General features: G+C 43.3%; 1 protein-coding gene across 5 annotated transcripts in view; it reads right to left on the reverse strand.

Annotated features, from left to right (window-relative positions):
• Window positions 1-22355, reverse strand: part of LOC106580202 (2-oxoglutarate dehydrogenase, mitochondrial) — a 119569-nt gene that overhangs the window by 36018 nt on the left and 61196 nt on the right. For all 5 annotated transcript variants that reach the window (XM_014161011.2, XM_014161009.2, XM_014161010.2 and 2 more), the window contains 2 exons: window positions 20746-20898; window positions 20527-20629 (listed from right to left, as the gene is read on the reverse strand). In XM_014161011.2, the coding sequence (XP_014016486.1) occupies window positions 20527-20629; window positions 20746-20898 (256 nt within the window). The remainder of the gene's footprint in view (window positions 1-20526; window positions 20630-20745; window positions 20899-22355) is intronic.

The following is a 22355-nucleotide window of genomic DNA, read 5'->3' on the forward strand; positions in this document are numbered from 1 at the left end:
CGTCAGGGCAGAGAGGAGAGTGCATTTCCAGAATATTAACACCAGTGATGAACTGAGAAAATGCAAATTGCCCAGGGAAATTAGAGTGCGTGCATGCCAAAGGCCGGGATTTCACTCAAGTTCACACCCACATGAGTGAACGCAGTACAGAGTGATGATAACAGAGAGAGGAGAGTAATGTGCACAGGCCGAGCCCCCACAGACCACAGTCCGAAAACTAAAGAAATACAATCCCCTCCTGAGTAAAATTGATGCGAGCAATGAAGCAATCAAAGAACTGACCTGTCAGGTAGCATCATTAGTACAGTCAGTGCAGGGCCAGTGTGACAGTTTAGTTAGGAATCGTGCCAACAGAAAACCAAATACAACCAACAGAGAGAAAATAAAATGCAAAAGTTATGAGACTGGTCAACATTGCTACAAATGTGGAAGTGATAGCCAGGATGTAGAATCAGGGGCAACGCACAGCCATCAGGAAACGCCTGGGGGTCACAACCCTGGAGCGGGGAGTGACCTCAGATACATCTAGTTCCATCCAGGGTTGCAGTGGCTGCAGTGCAAAGGAAGAGAGAACCTCAGAGTCATGAAGCTGCCGATTGTTTTCAAAGTGTGCCAACAGGATATTGGAAACAGCAAGGGCTCAGGAATCCATCATAAGTGAGGAATGGAAAAGACAGCATTTGCCACAAAGAAACACAAATTAGACCACTGGTAGAAATCTGCGGGCATATCCAATGGCACTGAAATTCCCTTTCTGGGTTGGATGGACATTTGTTTTAGTTTGCTTGACCCCAAAGCTGATGTCATTGCAGGAAAATAATTGAGGATTCTTATATTAGTCACAAATGAAAGACTAGAGAAATCAATCATGGGGTTTAATGCAATTGGAAAAATCGTAAAAACTAAAAGTAACAATAAGCCCTCAGAGCTGATGTAAAAAGTAAAGACGATAAGAAATGCACTTATGAAAGGAAATTGCAAGGCAAATAATCTACTCAATCTGCTTCAGCACATGGAGGAATGCTTGCTTACAGCGGGCAAACGTGACATTGTCATTCCAGGTTGACAAACAAAATGGATTCGTCCCTGTATCCCAAAAGAGGCCTCCTTCAATGATGAAATGCTGTTATTTGAACCACACATAAGATTGACCTGGGGCCTGGACCTACAAAGTCAGGTAGTGAAGACATCAAAATGCCCATCTCAAAACATTGCAGTAGTGAATACTACCAAACATGACATTACCTTAGACAAACAGTGACAGGGACATTACAGAGAGCGGTAGCGTGGCACCCAATTCCTGTGCCCACATGAGAGATCCCCACTGGAGCCTGGCCCTGACACCGGTCACAGAGTGGTGGGACCCACCTGTAGCTATACAGCACTTGAACCAAGAACAGGCATTAATCAAACAGATGCTCAGAAAGTAATCAATCATTTTTTCCAAAGATTACATCTGTATACCATATTTGGATGTGCTTATTATTTGTGTCAGTCATTTGAACAACATGTGGAAGACGTCCGTCAGGTACTCAGGCAGCAAAATAAAATGGGGTATTAAACTCAGGGCGGATGATGTGTGACCTATTCAAGAATTAGGTCCGTTATTTAGGGGGGGGAAAAAAAATATTCTGCTGAGGGTTACAGAATGAATATTAAAGAAATTGTAGCAGTGCAAGAATCTGGTAAACTGGCCACATACAAATGTGAGAGAGCCTCTGACAGCGTACAGTGATAATAACCACTTGGCATGGGCTACCGAGTTGCGCAGCGGTCTAAGGCACTGCATCTCAGTGCAAGAGGCTTCACTACAGTCCCTGGTTTGATTCCAGGCTGAATCACATCCGGCTGTGATTGGGAGCCCCATAGGGCGGCGCACAAGAAGCCCAGTGACATCAGGGTTTAGCCGGGGAAAGCAATCATTGTAAATGATATTTAAATAAAAAACTAAAAACATATGGACTAACTACAGCGAGACTGAACTTCACACCAGTCAACTTCACACTGAAGTATCATCCTGGAAAGGTAAACATTGACACAGACTGTCACGTTCTCCTTTGCATGCTGAACATCACATGGAAGAATGCACACAGAAACACTCACCTGAGGCAGTAAAAGCACAACAGCATGACTGTGTAACTCAACTGTAAGTGCTGTTATTGTGAAGTGGAAATGTCTAGGAGCAACAACGACTCAGCTGCGAAGTGGTAGGCCACACAAGCTCACAGAACGGGACCGCCAAGTGCTGAATCACGTAGAGTGTAAAAATTATCTGTCCTTGGTTGCAACACTCACTACCGAGTTCGAAACTGCCTCTGGAAGCAACGTCAGCACAAGAGCTGTTGGTCCCGGTTTCCATGGCCGAGCAGTCGCACACATGCCTAAGATCACCATGCTCAATGCCAAGTGTCGGCTGAAATGGTGTAAAGCTCACCGCCATTGCACTCTGGAGCAGAGGAAACGCGTTCTCTGGAGTGATGAATCAAGCTTCACCATTTGGCAGTCCAACACACGAATCTGGGATTAGCGGATGCCAGGAGAACGCTACCTGCCCAAATGCATAGTGCCAACTGTAAAGTTAGGTGGAGGAATAATGGTGTGGGGCTGTTTTTCATGGTTTGGGCTAGGCCCCTTAGTTCTAGTGAAGGGAAATCATAATGCTACAGCATACTGTACAATTACATTCTAGACGATTCTGTGCTTCCGACTTTATGAAAACAATGGGGAAGGCCCATTCCTGTTTCAGCATGACAATGCCCCCATGCACAAAGCGAGTGCACGCCCGCACTAATGCTCGTGGCTGAATGGAAGCAACTCCCCATAGCAATGTTCAAACATCTAGTGGAAAGCCTTCCCAGAAGCCTGGTGGCTGTTAAAGCAGCAAAAGGGGGGGGCCGACTCCATATTAATGCCCATGATTATGGAATGAGATTTTCGTCGAGCAGGTATCCACACAGCCGTGGCCAAAAGGTTTGAGAATGGCACAAATATTAATTTTCACAAAGTCTGCTACCTCATTTTGTATGATGGCAATTTGCATATACTCCAGAATGTTATGAAGAGTGATCAGATGAATTGCAAAGTCCCTCTTTGCCATGCAAATGAACTGAATCCCCCAAAAATATTTCCACTGCATTTCAGCCCTGCCACAAAAGGACCAGCTGACATGTCAGTGATTCTCTCGTTAACACAGGTGTGAGTGTTGACGAGGACACGGCTGGATATCACTCTGTCATGCTGATTGAGTTCGAATAACAGACTGGAAGCTTCAAAAGGAGGGTGGTGTTTGGAATAATTGTTCTTCCTCTGTCAACCTGCAAGGAAACACGTGCGTCATCATTGCTTTGCATAAAAAGGGCTTCACAGGCAAGGATATTGCTGCCAGTAAGATTGCACCTAAATCAACCATTTATCAGATCATCAAGAACTTCAAGGAGAGTGGTTCAATTGTTGTGAAGGCTTCAGGGCGCCCAAGAAATTCCAGCAAGCGCCAGGACCGTCTCCTAAAGTTGATTCAGCTGCGGGATCGGGGCACCACCAGTACAAAGCTTGCTCAGGAATGGCAGCAGGCAGGTGTGAGTGCATCTGCACGCACAGTGAGGCGAAGACTTTTGGAGGATGGCCTGGTGTCAAGAAGGGCAGCAAAGAAGCCACTTCTCTCCAGGAAAAACATCAGGGACAGACTGATATCCTGCAAAAGGTACAGGGATTGGACTGCTGAGGATTGGGGTAAAGTCATTTTCTCTGATGAATCCCCTTTCCGATTGTTTGGGGCATCCGGAAAAAAGCTTGTCCGGAGAAGACAAGGTGAGCGCTACCATCAGTCCTGTGTCATGCCAACAGTAAGGCATCCTTGAGACCATTCATGTGTGGTGTTGCTTCTCAGCCAAGGGAGTGGGTTCACTCACAATTTTGCCTAAAATCACAGCCATGAATAAAGAATGGTACCAACACATCCTCCGAGAGCAACATCTCCCAACCATCCAGGAACAGTTTGGTGACGAACAATGCCTTTTCCAGCATGATGGAGCACCTTGCCATAAGGCAAAAGTGATGACTAAGTGGCTCGGGGAACAAAACATTGATATTTTGGGTCCATGGCCAGGAAACTCCCCAGACCTTAATCCCATTGAGAACTTGTGGTCAATCCTCAAGAGGCGGGTGGACAAATAAAACCCCACAAATTCTGACAAACTCCAAGCATTGATTATGCAAGAATGGGCTGCCATCAGTGTGGGCTGCCATCAGAAGTTAATTGACAGCAGCCAGGGCGGATTGCAGAGGTCTTGAAAAAGAAGGGTCAACACTGCAAATATTGACTCTTTGCATCAACTTCATGTAATTGTCAATAAAAGCCCTTGACACTTATGAAATGCTTGTACTTATACTTCAGTATTCCATAGTAACATCTGACAAAATTATCTAAAGACACTGAAGCAGCAAACGTTGTGAAACTTAAATGTGTCATTCTCAAAACTTTTGGCCACGACGGTACACTACATGCCCAAAAGTATCTGCTTTGATTAATGCTCTCGTGAAGCCCAAATGAACACCTGTCAGCTGTGGAGGGGGTATTTGCCAGACAGGAAGCCAAGGTCTGTGTTCTTGTTAGGACAACAAAAGAAGTTGAAAAATAAATGTTATTTTTAGCAAGTTAAGTCTTCTCAGGTTGAGTTCAATAGCAGCCCGAAAGTGCATCTCAAGCTTTGAAGCTAAGCACTCTCTCTCCTGAAGCGACCCGCACACACCATAAATGTGACATGATGGCTCACACACACACACACACAACACACACACACACTTTAAAACTTTTCTTTTTTGATCACCAAAAAAATCTTCAAAGATAATGTCTGTGACTTGCTGCTTTTGTAATTAATTTCCAACACGTCACTTGTTTTGAAAGCTCCACCACGTCACTTTGGGTAACTTGTTAGCTACTAGCTAACATTACCTCAGCTAAGTTAGCCTAAATGGCATCATGGAGCTGGAGTGATAAGTTGGGAAGCTTGCCAGGCTAAGATCGGCTAATTAGCAGTGGGAAGTTATCTAGATAAACAAAAATGTTATTATCAAGAACAGATATCTAGCTTGAGCAAACCTACTAGTTAGTTTATACAGTTGAAGTTGGAAGTTCACATACACTTCAGCCAAATACATTTCATCAAAGTTTTTCACAATTCCTGACATTTAATCCTAGTAAAAATCCCCTGTTTTAGGTCAGATAGGATCAACACTTTATTTTAAGAATGTGAAATATCAGAATAATAGTAGAGAGAATGATTTATTTCAGCTTTTATTTCTTTCATCACATTCCTAATGGTTCAGAAGTTTACATTCACTCAATTAGTATTTGGTAGCATTGCCTTTAAAATTGTCTAACTTGGGTCAAACGTTTTAGGGTAGCCTTCCACAAGCTTCCCACAATAAATTGGGTGAATTTTGGCCCATTCCGCCATTTTCTATGGGATTGAGGTCAGGGCTTTGTGATGGTCACTCCAATACCTTGAATTTGTTGTCCTTAAGCCATTTTGCCACAACTTTGGAAGTATGCTTGAGGTCATTGTCCATTTGGAAGACCCATTTGCGACCAAGCTTTCACTTCCTGACTGATGTCTTGAGATATTGCTTCAATATATCCACATAATTTTCCTCCACATGAATCCATATATTTTGTAAAGTGCTCAAGTCCCAACTGCAGCAAAGCACCCCCACAACATGATGCTGCCACCCCGTGTTTCACGTTTGGGATGGTGTTCTTCGGCTTGCAAGCCTCTCCCTTTTTCCTCCAAACGTAACGATGGTCATTATGGTCAAACAGATTTCATTTTTATTCATCAGACCAGAGGACATTTCTCCAAAAAGTACGATCTTTGTCCTCATGTGCAGTTGCAAACCGTAGTCTGGCTTTTTTTATGGCGGTTTTGGAGCAGTGGCTTCTTCCTTGCTGAGCGGCCTTTCAGGTTATGTTGATATAGGACTCGTTTTACTGTGGATATAGATACTTTTGTACCGGTTTCCTCCAGCATCTTCACAAGCTCCTTTGCTCTTGTTCTGGGATTGATTTGCACTTTTCGCAGCAAAGCACGTTCATCTCTAGGAGACAGAACGCGTCTCCTTTCTAAGTGGTATGAATACTGCGTAGTCTCATGGTGTTTATACTTGCGTACTATTGTTTGTACAGATGAACGTGGTATCTTCAGGCATTTGGATATTGCTCCCAAGGATGAACCAGAATTGTGGAAGTCTACACTTTTTTTTTCTGAGGTCTTGGCAGATTTCTTTGGATTTTCCCATGATGTCAAGCAAAGAGGCACTGAGTTTGAAGGTAGGCCTTGAAATACATCCACAGGTACATCTACAATTGACTCAAATTATGTCAATTAGACTATCAGAAGCTTCTAAAGCCATGACATCTTTTTCTGGAATTTTCTAAGCTGTTTAACCTGTCTTTTTAAGCTGTTTAACCTGTCTGGGAACGTGGAACGTTTAGTCAACAGCCAGTGGAATCGTGTCGCACGAAATACAAATACCTCATAAATGCTATAACTTCAATTTCTCAAACATATGACTATTTTACACCATTTTATAGATACATCTCTCCTGAATCAAACCACGTTGTCCGATTTCAAAAAGGCTTTACAGCAAAATCAAAACATTAGATTATGTTAGGAGAGTACCCTGCCAAAAATAATCACACTGCCATTTTCAAAACAACAAGCATGCATCACAAATACCCAAAACACAGCTAAATGTAGCACTAACCTTTGACAATCTTCATCAGCTGACACTCCTAGGACATCATGTTACACAATACATGCATTTTTTGTTCGATAAAGTTCATATTTATATATACTGCTCAAAAAAATAAAGGGAACACTTAACCTGTTGGGGCTAGGGGGCAGTATTTTCACGGCTGGATAAAAAAAACGTACCCGATTTAATCTGGTTACTAATCCTACCCAGTAACTAGAATATGCATATACTTATTATATATGGATAGAAAACACCCTAAAGTTTCTAAAACTGTTTGAATGGTGTCTGTGAGTATAACAGAACTCATTTGGCAGGCAAAACCCTGAGACATTTTCTGACAGGCAGTGGATACCTGATGTGTTGAATTACCTTTAAGCCTATGCCATTGAAACACACAGGGGCTGATTAATGTATTGGCACTTCCTATTGCTTCCACTAGATGTCACCAGCCTTTACAAAGTGTTTTGAGTCTTCTACTATGAGATCTGACCGAACAAGAGCCTTGGAACGGTGATGGCCGATTAGACTCTGGCGCGAGGTCATGTTGGGTACCCTCGTTCCAATACGTTTTAAAAGAGAATGCATTCGTCCACCTTGAATATTATTCATGTTCTGGTTAAAAAAGGCACTAATGATTTATGCTATACAACGTTTGACATGTTTGAACGAACGTAAATATATTTTTTTCCCCTCGTTCATGAAGTGAAGTCCGGCGGGCTTAGATCATGTGCTAACAACACGGAGCTTTTTGGACATAAATGATGAGCTTTTTTGAACAAAACTACATTCGTTATGGACCTGTGATTCCTGGAAGTGACATCTGATGAAGAGAATCAAAGGTAATGGATTATTTACATAGTATTTTCGATTTTAGATCTCTCCAACATGGCCGTTTGTCTGTATCGCAAAGCGTATTTTTCTGGGCGCAGTGCTCAGATTATTGCAAAGTGTGATTTCCCAGTAAGGTTATTTTTAAATCTGGCAAGTCGATTGCGTTCAAGAGATGTAAATCTATAATTCTTTAAATGACAATATAATATTTTCCGTTTTCTAATTTTAATTATTTAATTTGTGGTGCTGACTTGACTGCCGGTTATTGAAGGGAAACGATTTCCTGAACATCAACGCCACAGTAAAACGCTGTTTTTGGATATAAATATGAACTTGATAGAACTAAAAATGCATGCATTGTCTAACATAATGTCCTAGGAGTGTCATCTGATGGAGAGTGTCAAAGGTTAGTGCATCATTTTAGCTGGTTTTATGGTTTTGGTGACGCCTGTCTTTGAATTGACAAAACATTACACACAGCTATTGTCAAAGTACTCTCCTAACATAATCGAACTTTATGCTTTCGCCGTAAAACCTTTTTGAAATCGGACAACGTGGTTAGATTAAGGAGATGTTTATCTTTCAAAGGGTGTAAGATAGTTGTATGTTTGAAAAATTTGAATTTTGACATTTATTTGGTTTCAAATTTGCCGCTCCTGAAATGCACCTGCTGTTGATAGGGTGCACCACGGGTGGCACGCTAGCGTCCCACATAGCCCCAAGAGGTTAAACAACACATCCTAGATCTGAATGAAAGAAGAATCTTATTAAATACTTTTTACTTTACATAGTTGAATGTGCTGACAACAAAATCAAACAAAAATAATCAATGGAAATCCAATTTATCAACCCATGGAGGTCTGGATTTGGAGTCACACTCAAAATTAAAGTGGAAAACCACACTACAGGCTGATCCAACTTTGATGTAATGTCCTTAAAACAAGTCAAAATGAGGCTCAGTAGTGTGTGTGGCCTCCACGTGCCTGTATGACCTCCCTACAACGCCTGGGCATGCTCCTGATGAGGTGGCGGATGGTCTCCTGAGGGATCTCCTCCCAGACCTGGACTAAAGCATCCGCCAAGTCCTGGACAGTCTGTGGTGCAACGTGGCATTGGTGGATGGAGCGAGACATGATGTCCCAGATGTGCTCAATTGGATTCAGGTCTGGGGAACGGGCGGGCCAGTCCATAGCATCAATGCCTTCCTCTTGCAGGAACTGCTGAGACACTCCAGCCACATGAGGTCTAGCATTGTCTTGCATTAGGAGGAACCCAGGGTCAACCGCACCAGCATATGGTCTCACAAGGGGTCTGAGGATCTCATCTCGGTACCTAATGGCAGTCAGGCTACCTCTGGCAAGCACATGGAGGGCTGTGCGGCCCCCCAAAGAAATGCCACCCCACACCATGACTGACCCACCGCCAAACCGGTCATGCTTGAGGATGTTGCAGGCAGCAGAACGTTCTCCACGGCATCTCCAGACTCTGTCACGTGCTCAGTGTGGACCTGCTTTCATCTGTGAAGAGCACAGGGCACCAGTGGCGAATTTGCCAATCTTGGTGTTCTCTGGCAAATGCCAAACATCCTGCCCGGTGTTGGGCTGTAAGCACAACCCCCACCTGTGGACGTCGGGCCCTCATACCACCCTCATGGAGTCTGTTTCTGACCGTTTGAGCAGACACATGCACATTTGTGGCCTGCTGGAGGTCATTTTGCAGGGCTCTGGCAGTGCTTCTCCTGCTCCTCTTTGCACAAAGGCGGAGGTAGCGGTCCTGCTGCTGGGTTGTTGCCCTCCTACGGCCTCCTCCACGTCTCCTGATGTACTGGCCTGTCTCCTGGTAGCGCCTCCATGCTCTGGACACTACGCTGACAGACACAGCAAACCTTCTTGCCACAGCTCGCATTGATGTGCCATCCTGGATGAGCTGCACTACCTGAGCCACTTGTGTGGATTGTAGACTGCGTCTCATGCTACCACTAGAGTGAAAGCACCGCCAGCATTCAAAAGTGACCAAAACATCAGCCAGGAAGCATAGGAACTGAGAAGTGGTCTGTGGTCTCCACCTGCAGAACCACTCCTTTATTGGGGGTGTCTTGCTAATTGCCTATAATTTCCACCTGTTGTCTATTCCATTTGCACAACAGCATGTGAAATTTATTGTCAATCAGTGTTGCTTCCTAAGTGGACAGTTTGATTTCACAGAAGTGTGATTGACTTGGAGTTACATTGTGTCGTTTAAGTGTTCCCTTTATTTTTTTGACCAGTGTATTATAAAAACAGCATTTTACATCGGCGCGTGACGTTCAGAAAATATTTTCCCTCAAATGCTTCCGGTGAATCAGCGCTACAATTTACAAAATTACTATTCGAAAACAATGGTAAAATATAATAATGTCATTCAAAGAATTATAGATTAACATCTCGTGAATGCAACCGCATTGCCAGATTTAAAAATAATTTACTGGGAAAATCACACTTTGCAATAAACGAGGTGCTATGCTCAGAAAAATAGGCTATGCGATACAGGTTAGAGCCATCTTGGAGTCATCTAAAATCAAATATACTATTGTAAATATTCACTTACCTTTGATTATCTTCATCAGAAGGCACTTCCAGGAATTCCCAGGTCCACAACAAATGTAGTTTTGTTCGAAAAAGTTAATAATTTATGTCCCAATAGCTCCTTCTTGTTAGCGCGTTCCGAAGGCTACTCAAAATGTATGAGGCGCGCGGGACTTGTCGTCACGAATGTGCAAAAAATATATATTTACGTTCGTTCAAACATGTCAAACGTTGTATAACAAATTTTTAGGACCTTTTTCAATCAGAGCTTCAATAATATTCAAGGCGGACGATTGCATTGTCTTACTAAACGTTTCAGAACGAGAGGGTAGCCACGGGCGCCCGCGTCATAGTAGTAAAGGCCCTCCCTCTATGACCAACTTTCCAGGCCTCTCGTTCGGTCAGTTTTTACCGGAGAAGACTCAAACCACTTTGTAAAGACTGTTGACTAAATGAATCCTAACTCACGGTGTGTTTCAAAGGCAAAGTGTTGAAGGTGATTCCACAAATCAGATTTCCACTTCCTGCATGGAATCTTCTCAGGTTTTTGCCTGCCATATGAGTTCTGTTATACTCACAGACACCATTCAAACAGTTTTAGAAACTTTAAGTGTTTTCTATCCAAATCTACTAATTATATGCATATTCTAGGTACTGGGCAGGAGTAGTAACCGGATTAAATCGGGTACGTTTTTTTATTCGGCCGTGCAAATACTGCCCCCTAGCCCCAACAGGTTAAAGGCAGTCAATTTTGTATATGTGAACTTCTGACCCACTGGAATTGTGATACAGTGAATTATAAGTGAAACAATCTGTCTGTAAACAATTGTTGGAAAATTGTATTGTGTCATGCACAAAGTAGATGTCCTAACCGACTAGCCAAAACTATCGTTTGTTCTCAAGATATTTGTGGAGTGGTTGAAAAACTAGTTTTAATGACTCCAACCTAACTTCCGACTTCAACTGTAGCTAGGTAGCTAAAGCATTAGAACGCTTACCTGGTCCACAAGTCCTCCTATTTTTGCGTTGGTGTTAAGTCAGGTGCTCCATTGCAGTTTGATGCTGTTACGTAGTCGATTGAATTCTGACAATCTTAGCAGAAAAGTACTCCTCCATCCTCGTACAGTTCAGCTAGAAACTCCCAGGCCATGTGCCTGGCTGTTCTTCTGATCGCCAAGTTTTTACTCCTCAGCTCCTCTGATGTAAATCTGGGCATTTTTTAGCTAGAAAACGCTACTCCTAAGATAGCTGCCATTCACTCACTGAGCTGTCTGCACCACTCACACAGTAGAGGGGCTGCAGTTGGGAGAGTGGGACAACTCTGGCCAAACTTTTGGGTGATTGAAATAAATTAAAGTCAATTTTAGTGAACTTTTCTATCAGCTGGTAGTGTATTTTTTTGCTTTAGAATCCTACGCGTTTTATGTGCAATTCGGATGATTTAACAGAATTCTGCGTGTGTGGATTCCGTGTGGGCCTGCCCATGACCTTGCCCCACAGTTCAGACAGGCAGAGGAGGCCTTCTCTACGGCTGGCCATGCTTTCCTCCTGGCTAACCCAACCAACAGCTCCGCACCCTCCGCAGCTACTTGCCCGAGCCTCCCAGCTTCTCCTTCACCCAAATCCAGATAGCAGATATTCTGAAAGAGCTGTAAAACCTGGACCCGTACAAATCAGCTGGGCTAGACAATCTGGACCCTATCTTACTAAAAATTATCCACGCCATTGTTGCAACCCCTATTACCAGTCTGTTCAACCTCTCTTCCGTATCGTCCGAGATCCCAAAAGATTGGAAAGCTGCCGCGGTCATTCCCCTCTTCAAAGGGGGTGACACTCTAGACCCAAACTATTATAGACCTATATCCATCCTGCCCTGCCTTTCTAAAGTCTTTGAAAGCCAAGTTAATAAACAGATCACTGACCATTTCGAATCCCACTGTACCTTCTCCGCTGTGCAATCCGGTTTCCTAGCTGGTCATGGGTGCACCTCGGCCACGCTCAAGGTACTAAACGATATCATAACCGCCATCGATAAAAGACAGTACTGTGCAGCCGTCTTCATCGACCTGGCCAAGGCTTTCGACTCCGTCAATCACCACATTCTTAAAAATCGGCAGACTCAATAGCCTTGGTTTCTCAAATGACTGCCTCGCCTGGTTCACCAACTACTTCGCAGACAGTTCAGTGAGTCAAATCAGAGGGCCTGTAGTGATGTAGTGTATCACAGTGCCATCCATTTTGTTACCAAAGCCCCTTATACCAACCACCACTGCGACCTGTATGCTCTAGTCGGCTGGCCCTCGCTACATATTCGTCGCCAGACCCTCTGGCTCCAGGTCATCTATAAGTCAATGCTAGGTAAAGCTCCGCCTTATCTCAGCTCACTGGTCACAATAACAACGCCCACCCGTAGCACGCACGCCAGCAGGTATCTCTCACTGGTCATCCCGAAAGCCAACACCTTTGGCCACCTTTACTTCCAGTTCTCTGCTGCCACTGACTGGAACGAATTGCAAAAAAAAAAAAATCGCTGAAGCTGGAGACTTAGATTTGCCTCACTAACTTTAAACATCAGCTATCTGCGCAGCTAACCGATTGCTGCAGCTGTACATAGTCCATCTGTAAATAGCCCACCCAATCTACCTCCCTCATCCCCATATTGTATTTATTTACTTTGCAGCTCTTTTGCACACCAGTATCACTACTTACACACCATCTGCTCATCTATCACTCCGGTGTTAATCTGCTAAATTGTAATTACTTTGCTACTATGGCCTATTTATTGCCTTAACTCATACCATTTGCACTAGAGATCGACCGATTATGATTTTTCAACGCCGATACCGATACTTGGAGGACCAAAAAAAGCTGATACCAATTAATCGGACGATTTTTTAAAATAATAATGACAATTACAACAATACTGAATGAACACTTATTTTAACTTAATATAATACATCAATAAAATCAACAGTTGAAAACGGATTCATCTGTGAAGAGTAGAGGTCGACCGATTATGATTTTTCAACGCCGATACCGATTATTGGAGGACCCAAAAACCCGCTACCGATTAATCGCCCGATATTTTTTATTTTATTTATTTGTAATAATGACAATTACAACAATACTGAATTAACACTTATTTTAACTTAATATAATACATCAATAAAATCAATTTAGCCTCAAATAAATAATGAAACATGTTCAATTTGGTTTAAATAATGCAAAAACAAAGTGTTGGAGAAGAAAGTAAAAGTGCAATATGTGCCATGTAAAAAAGCTAACGTTTAAGTTCCTTGCTCAGAACATGAGAACATATGAAAGCTGGTGTTTCCTTTTAACACAAGTCTTCAATATTCAGAGGTTGTAGTTATTATAGGGACTATTTCTCTTTATACGATTTCTATTTCATATACCTTTGACTATTGGATGTTCTTATAGGCACTTTAGTATTGCCAGTGTAACAGTATAGCTTCCGTCCCTCTCCTCGCTCCTACCTGGGCTCGAACCAGGAACACATCGACAACAGCCACCCTCGAAGCAGCGTTACCCATGCAGAGCAAGGGGAACAACTACTCCAAGTCTCAGAGCGAGTGACATTTGAAACGCTATTAGCGCGCACCCCGCTAACTAGCTAGCCATTTCACATCGGTTACACCAGCCTAATCTCGGGAGTTAATAGGCTTGAAGTCATAAACAGCATTGCGAAGAGCTGCTGGCAAAACGCACAAAAGTGCTGTTTGAATGAATGCTTACGAGCCTGCTGCTGCCTACCACCGCTCAGTCAGACTGCTCTATCAAATATCAAATCATAGACTTAATTGTAATATAATACACACAGAAATACGAGCCTTAGGTCATTAATATGGTCAAATCCGGAAACTATCATCTCGAAAACAAAACGTTTATTCTTCCAGTGAAATACAGAACCGTTCCGTATTTTATCTAACGGGTGTCATCCATAAGTCTAAATATTCCTGTTACATTACACAGCCTTCAATGTTGTCATAATTACGTAAAATTCTGGCAAATTAGTTCGCAACGAGCCAGGCGGCCCAAACTGTTGCATATACCCTGACTCTGCGTGCAATAAACGCAAGAGAAGTGACACAATTTCACCTGGTTAATATTGCCTGCTAACCTGGATTTCTTTTAGCTAAATATGCAGGTTTAAAAATATATACTTTTGTTTATTGATTTTAAGAAAGGCATTGATGTTTATGGTTAGGTACATTCGTGCAACGATTGTGTTTTTTTTCGCAAATGCGCTTTTGTTAAATCATCCCCCGTTTGGCTTAGTTGGCTGTCTTTGTTAGGAAGAAATAGTCTTCACACAGTTCGTAACGAGCCAGGCGGCCCAAACTGCTGCATATACCCTGACTCTGTTGCAAGAGGTGACACATTTTCCCCAGTTAAAAGAAATTCATGTTAGCAGGCAATATTAACTAAATATGCATGTTTAAAAATATATACTTGTGTATTGATTTTAAAAAAGACATTGATGTTTATGGTTAGGTATACGGAGCAACGACAGTCCTTTTTCGCGAATGCGCACCGCATCGATTATATGCAACGCAGGACAGGCTAGATAAACTAGTAATATCAACCATGTGTAGTTAACTAGTGATTATCATTGATTGTTTTTTATAAGATAAGTTTAATGCTAGCTAGCAACTTACCTTGGCTTCTTACTGCATTCGCGTAACAGGCAGGCTCCTCGTGGAGTGCAATGTAAAGCAGGTGGTTAGAGCGTTGGACTAGTTAACCGTAAGGCTGCAAGATTGAATCCCCGAGCTGACAAGGTAACAATCTGTCGTTCTGCCCCTGAACAAGGCAGTTAACCCCCATTCCTAGGCCGTCATTGAAAATAAGAATGTGTTCTTAACTGACTTGCCTAGTTAAATAAAAGGTGTAAAAAAAATATATATATATATAATAAAAATACCGATTACCGATTGTTATGAAAACTTGAAATCGGCCCTTCCGATGAATCGGTTGACCTTTAATTTGCACACACTGTATATAGACTTTTTTTATTGTGCTATTGACTATACACTTGTTTATTTATGTGTAACTCTGTTGTTTCTGCTTTGCGTTATCTTGGCGAGGTCGCAGTTGTAAATGAGAACTTGTCCTCAACTACCTTACCTGGTTAAATAAAGGTGAAATAAAAACAATACAAATTTAAATTCTACCTTACAACACTTCAGGGCTGCCAAGCACTTATCAGGACACGTACTAGAGATGCTCAGATATTAAAGATTGAAATCTTTCGCCTGAATTTCAAGAATCACGTCTGGAGGAAATCTGGCACCCTCCCTAAGGTGATGGCATTCGGAATTATTCAGACCCCTTGTCTTTTTCCACCATATGATACATTACAGCCTTTTTCTAAAATGGAATACATCATTTTCCCCCCTCATCAATCTACACACAATACCACAAAAAACTGAAATATCATATTTACATGAGTATTCAGACCCTTCACTCAGTAATTTGTTGAAGCACCATTGGCAGCGATTACAGCCTTGAGTCTTCTTGGGTATGACGCTACAACATGGCACACCCGAGTTTCTCCCATTCTTCTCTGCAAATCCTCTCAGGCTCTGTCAGGTTGAATGGGGAGTGTTGCTGCACAGCTATTTTCAGGTCTCTCCATAGATGTTCGATCCGGTTCAACTCCAGGCTCTGGCTGGGCCACTCAAGGACATTCAGAGACTTGTCCCAAAGCCACTCCTGCGTTACCTTCGCTGTGTGCTTAGGGTCGTTGTCCTGTTGGAAGGTGAACCTTCGCCCCAGTCTGAGGTCCTGAGCACTCTGGAGCAGGTTTTCATCAAGGATCCCTCTATTTTACTCCGTTCATCTTTCCCTCGATCCTGACTAGTCTCCCAGTCCCTGCCACTGAAAAACATCCCCACAGCATGATGCTGCCACCACGCTTCACCGTAGGGATGGTAGCAGGTTCCCTCCAGACGTGACGCTTGGCATTCAGGCCAAAGAGTCCAATCTTGGTTTCATCAGACCAGAGAATCTTGTTTCTCATGGTCCGAGAGTGCTTTAGGTGCCTTTTGGCAAACTCCAAGCGGGCTGTCATGTGCATTTTACTGAAGAGTGTCTTCCGTCTGGACATTCTACCATAAAGGCCTGATTGGTGGAGTGCTGCAGAGATGGTTGTCCTTCTGGAAGTTTCTCCCATCTCTACAGAGGAACTCTGTCAGTGACCATTGGGTTCTTAGTCACCTCCCTGACCAAGTCCCTTCTCTCCTGATTGCTCAACTTGTCCAAGCGGCCAGCTCCAGCATGAGTCTTGGTGGTTCCAAACTTCTTCCATTTAAGAATAATGGAGGCCACTGCGTTCTTGGGGACCTTCAACGCTGCAGAAACGGACGCGGCCCGCTACCAAGACTGTAGGCTCTCCTCCATTGCCGACGTGAGTAAGATATTTAAGCGTGTTAACCCTCGCAAGCCTGCCGGCCCAGACGGCATCCCTAGCCGCTACCTCAGAGCATGCGCAGACCAGCTGGCATGTTTACGGACATATTCAATCTCTCCATATCCCAGTCTGCTGTCCCCACATGCTTCAATATGTCCACCATTGTTCCTGTACCCAAGAAGGCAAAGGTAACTGAACTAAATGACTATCGCCCCGTAGCACTTACTTCTGTCATCATGAAGTGCTTTGAGAGACTAGTCAAGGATCATAGGCCAGTGCGTCTATGTATGCGGATGACTCAACACGACACACGTCAGCTACTACAGCGACTGAAATGACTGCAGTTAGTTTCGGAATGGGTAGCAAGGAATAAGTTAACCTAAATATTTCCAAAACTAAATGCATTGTATTTGGGACAAATAATTCACTAAACCTCAACTACATCTCGTAATGAATAATGTGGAAATTGAGCGAGTTGAGGTGACTAAACTGCTTGGAGTAACCCTGGATTGTAAACGGTCATGGTCAAAAACATATTGATACAACAGTAGCTAAGATGGGAAGAAGTCTGTCCATAATAAAAGCACTGCTCTGCCTTCTTAACACTATCAACAAGGCGGGTCCTACAGGCCCCAGTTTTGTCGCACCTGGACGACTATTCAGTCATGTGGTGAGGTGCCACAAAGAGGGACTTGAGAAAATTTCAGTTGGCTCAGAACAGGGCAGCACGGCTGGCCCTTAAAAGTACACGGGGATCTAACATTAATGACATGCATGTCAATCTCTCATGGCTCAAAGTGGAAGAGAGATTGACGTCATCACTACTTGTTTTTGTAAGAGGTGTTGACAAGCTGAAGGTACCGAGCTGTCTGTTTAAAATACTAGCACACAGCTTGGACACCCATGCATACCCCACAAGACATGCCACCAGAGGTCTCTTCACAGTCCCCAAGTCCAGAACAGACTATGGGAGGCGCACAGTACTACATAGAGCCGTGACTACATTCCACATCAGGTAACTGATACAAGCAGTAGAATCAGAATTAGAAAGCAAGTCAAAATAAACCTTATGGAACAGTGGGGACTGTGAAGTAACTAACACAGGCACATTCATACACACACGTACACATGGATTTTGCATTGTTGGTATGTGGTAGTGGAGTATGGGCCTGAGGGCACACAATGTTGTGAATTATGTAATGAATGTATTGTAATATTTTTTAAATGATATAACTGCCTTAATTTTGCAGGACCCCAGGAAGAGTAGCTGCAGCCTATGCAGCAGCTAATGGGGATCCATAATAAATACAAATATCACCTATACCTTACCTGACACCCTAGACCCAGTTCAATTTGCTTACCGCCCCAATAGATCCACAGATGCAACCGCCAATGCACTGCCCTATCCCATCTGGACAAGCGGAAGACCTATGTAAGAATGCTGTTCATTGACTACAGCTCAGCATTCAACACCATAGTACCCTCCAAGCTCATCATTAAGCTCAATGCCTTGGGTTCTGAATCCCACCCTGTGCAACTGGGTCCTGGACTTCCTGACAAGCCACCCCCAGGAGGTGAAGGTAGGAAACACGTCCACTTCACTGATCCTCAACACTGGGGCCCCACAAGGGTGCGTACTCAGCCCCCTCCTGTATTCCCTGTTCACCCATGATCACGTGGCCACGCACGCCTCCAACTCAATCAAGTTTGCAGGTGACAACAGTAGTACGCCTGATTATCAACAATGACAAGACAGCCTACAGGGGAGGTGGTGAGGGCTCTCGGAGTCTGGTGCCAGGAAACCCTCTCACCCAACGTCTACAAAACAAAGGAGCTGATCGTGGACTTCAGGAAACAGCAGAGGGAGCACCCCCCTATCCACATCGACTGGACCGCAGTGGAGAATGAGGAAATCTTCAAGTTCCTCGATGGACTGAATTGGTCCACCCACACAGACAGTGTGATGAAGGCGCAACAGCGTCTCTTCAACCTCAAGATGCTGTAGAAATTTGGCTTGGCACCTAAAACCCTCACACACATTTACAGATGCACAACTGAGAGCATCCTGTCGGGCTGTATCACCGCCTGGTATGGCAACCGCACCATCCACAACCGCAGGGCTCTCCAGAGGGTGGTGCAGTCTGCACAACGCATCACCGCAGGCAAACTACCTGCTCTCCAGGACACCTACACCACCCAATGTCACAGGAAGGCCAAAAAGATAATCAAGGACAACAACCACCCGAGGCACTGCCTGTTCACCCCGCTACCATCCAGAAGGCGAGGTCAGTACAGGTGCATTAAAGCTGAGACCGAGAGACTGAAAAACAGCTTCTATCTCAAGGTCATCAGACTGTTAAATAGCCATCACTAGCACAGAGGCTGCTGCCTTATATACAGACTCACAAGCCACTTTAATAATTTTTACATCACTCATCTCATATGTATATACTGTATTCTATTCCACTGTATCTTAGTCTATGCCGCTCTGACATTGCTCGTTCGAATATTTATATATTCTTAATTCCATTCCTTTAGATTTGTGTGTATTGTTGTGAAATTGTGTTAGATATTACTTGTTAGATATTACTGCACTGTTGGAGCTTGAAACAAACATTTTGTCTCACCCGCAATAAGATCTGCTAAACACATGTATGTGACCAATAAAATGTGATTTAGATTTGAAGTAGCTGTCCTAAATCTGAGAGATAAGAAAGATCAGGCAACATTATTTTTTAACATGTATTTAACCCCTTATTTTTTGTCACTAAACAGTCTCCATATATACTTCAATTTATTTTTGCAACTGGTACAGGGGGACCTTCAGACGAGTCTTGAGGGCATCCTAGAGCAAACTGATCAGACACTACAGACAGAAGATGTCAAATCTACTGTGCCGACTTCAGACGAGCCACAAGACGCTTTTGGGGGGGGGGGAGGGGGTCGTAGAGCAAAACGGTGGACACCATCGTGTTAATCTGAGTCCTAGTCTAATCTTTCCATAGAAGGGTCAAAATAATTTGTAGGCCAAACCGTTCAGACGCCACAGCCGATTTTGTGAGAAGACCAATTTTCGGGATGTGTCATGGTCTGACAAACACCGCTCTAGCTCTGTCACCTTTCACCGCAGATGCGGTGGATTGAGAAGCATAATCCAAAAACGGATATCTCTTGCTTAAACTGATAGATTTTTAAGGGGATTTTTTTATTATGAGAATTATATTTCTGCAGGGGAGTGGACATCGACTCTAGGGGGTTAATAAACTCTGAAAATAAGGTCTGAGGTTATCTAAAAACCCTACAAAAATCCCCTTCACTGCCCCAAAGGCTTTGACCAACAAGCCATGGCTAACTCATTTCTGTTTTTTAGGAGTATAAGCTGGCAAGATTTATTTTGTAATTGTAGAGTAATCATTGTAAAAAATGTCCTCCCGGGTCATTACGTTCTTTTGACATGGCATATTGTAGTCTGCTTCTAGATATACCCATCAAGGCATTGAAGCAGACATTCTCAACTATTGACAATGGCTGCATATCAACTACAATCACTTCTGTAAACGGCGCAGTGATTTCCTCACGGTCTCTTATCGCACTTCTTTTGTGTGAAGCCGTCTCATGTCTGTTGTTGTGGGGCCTGCACTGCTGCCAGCAACGGTTTGGTTCTCATTCTAAGTCCCTTTCAGATGGTTAAGCATTGCACCTGTACTACCATTACACCTCGCGAAGTTTGCATTTCACCACCGTCTCATTTAACTTTCAAAGTATTGCCATACAGGCCTTTGCTGCCGTTTCTTGCTTTTCTCTGCCATTTTTTCAACTGTTAATGACAATGAAGTGCGGAGTGCTTTATATCAATTTTTCGGTTAAGGATTTTTTCTTTAACGATCTCAATTTAGTTTAAACGCTCACACCCCTAGCATGTGTCTGAGCAGTTAGCACACTCACCAGGCCAGGGAGAGTCCAGCCAGTGCTTGATGTGGAGGATCTTCTCATCCTTGGAGCGAACATGTGCCTCCTCACAGATCTTATCATACTTGGCTATCTCCTCCTGTAGAGAGGGAGATGAGGGTGGGGGCAGACATGGAGAGAGAACAGAGTCTTGTGGTGACCATCTATGTAGTAGTAGTGTGTGTGTGTATCGGGTCAGAGCGGTCAAGCCCTGACCTCGTACTCCTGTCTCGAGACGGCGCCCTCGGCGATTAGCTTCTCGCCATACTTCTGCATCACTCCCTTCTGCTTCTTGATCTGCTTGTACATCAGGGGCTGGGTAAACATGGGCTCATCCATCTCATTGTGGCCCAATCGCCGGTAGCACACCTGCCGACATGAAAACATTACTGCTGCTGCTTGATAAACACAAAACCGCACAGACACTGATAATGATAACTGCTGTAGACATGGGTCATAAGGCGGGGGTTACACTGGTACTCCTGCATACGTGAGTAATTACAGATTTTCCTATTTATTTCCCCTAACCTCTATGGTGTAATGTGTGTGTACTATGTGTATGAGTAATGAGTAATGTGCAATGTATGTATTATGTTTAGTGTATTATGTTTAATTTGTATATTGCAGTACTGTGTGTCAAAGACAATTTTCCCCTTGGGGACATTAACCTGTTATGGCTAGGGGGCAGTATTTTCACAGCCGGATAAAAAACGTACCCGATTTAATCTGATTATTACTCCTGCCCAGAAACTAGAATAAGCATATAATTATTAGCTTTGGATAGAAAACACTCCAACGTTTTTAAAACTGTTTGAATGGTGTCTGTGAGTATAACAGAACTCATTTGGCAGGCCAAAACCTGAGAAGATGCCATGCAGGAAGTGCCCTGTCTGACAATTTCTTGCCCTTCTTGATTATCTCTATCCATTACAATGGGATCTCTGCTTTTACATGACACTTCCTACGGCTCCCATGGGCTCTCAGAAGGCGGCAAAAAGCTGAATCGTGGCTTTGCAGGCTCTGGCTGAAAAAAAGTAGCGCGTTTGGCTAGTGGCTGGTTACAGTACTGTGAGACTCAGGCACGTGCCCGAGTCGACCCCATGCTTTGTTTTCTTTCGTCTGTTTACCTAAACGCAGATTCCAGGTCGGAATATTATCGCTTTTTTACGAGAAAAATGGCATAAAAATTGATTTTAAACAGCGGTTGACATGCTTCGAAGTACGGTAATGGAATATTTAGAAATCTTTTGTCACGAAATGCGCCATGCTCGTGACCCTTATTTACACTTCGGATAGTGTCTTGAACGCACGAACAAAACGCCGCTATTTGGATATAACGATGGATTATTTTGAACCAAACCAACATTTGTTATTGAAGTAGCAGTCCTGGGAGTGCATTCTGACGAAGAACACCAAAGGTAATCAAACTTTTATAATAGTAAATCGGAGTTTGGTCAGGGCTAAACTTGGTGGGTGTCTAAATAGCTAGTCGTGATGGCTGGGCTATCTACTCAGAATATTGCAAAATGTGCTTTCACCGAAAAGCTATTTTAAAATCGGACACCACGATTGCACAAAGGAGTTCTGTATCTATAATTCTTTAAATAATTGTTATGTTTTTTGTGAACGTTTATCGTGAGTAATTTAGTAAATTCACCGGCGGTATGCTAGTTCTGAACGTCACATGCTAATGTAAAAAGCTGGTTTTTGATATAAATATGAACTTGATTGAACAAAACATGCATGTATTGTATAACATAATGTCCTAGGTGTGTCATCTGATGAAGATCATCAAAGGTTAGTGCTGCATTTAGCTGTGGTTTTGT

Source organism: Salmo salar, chromosome ssa20 (assembly GCF_905237065.1).
Source record: "Salmo salar chromosome ssa20, Ssal_v3.1, whole genome shotgun sequence".
Taxonomy (NCBI): Eukaryota; Metazoa; Chordata; class Actinopteri; order Salmoniformes; family Salmonidae; genus Salmo; species Salmo salar.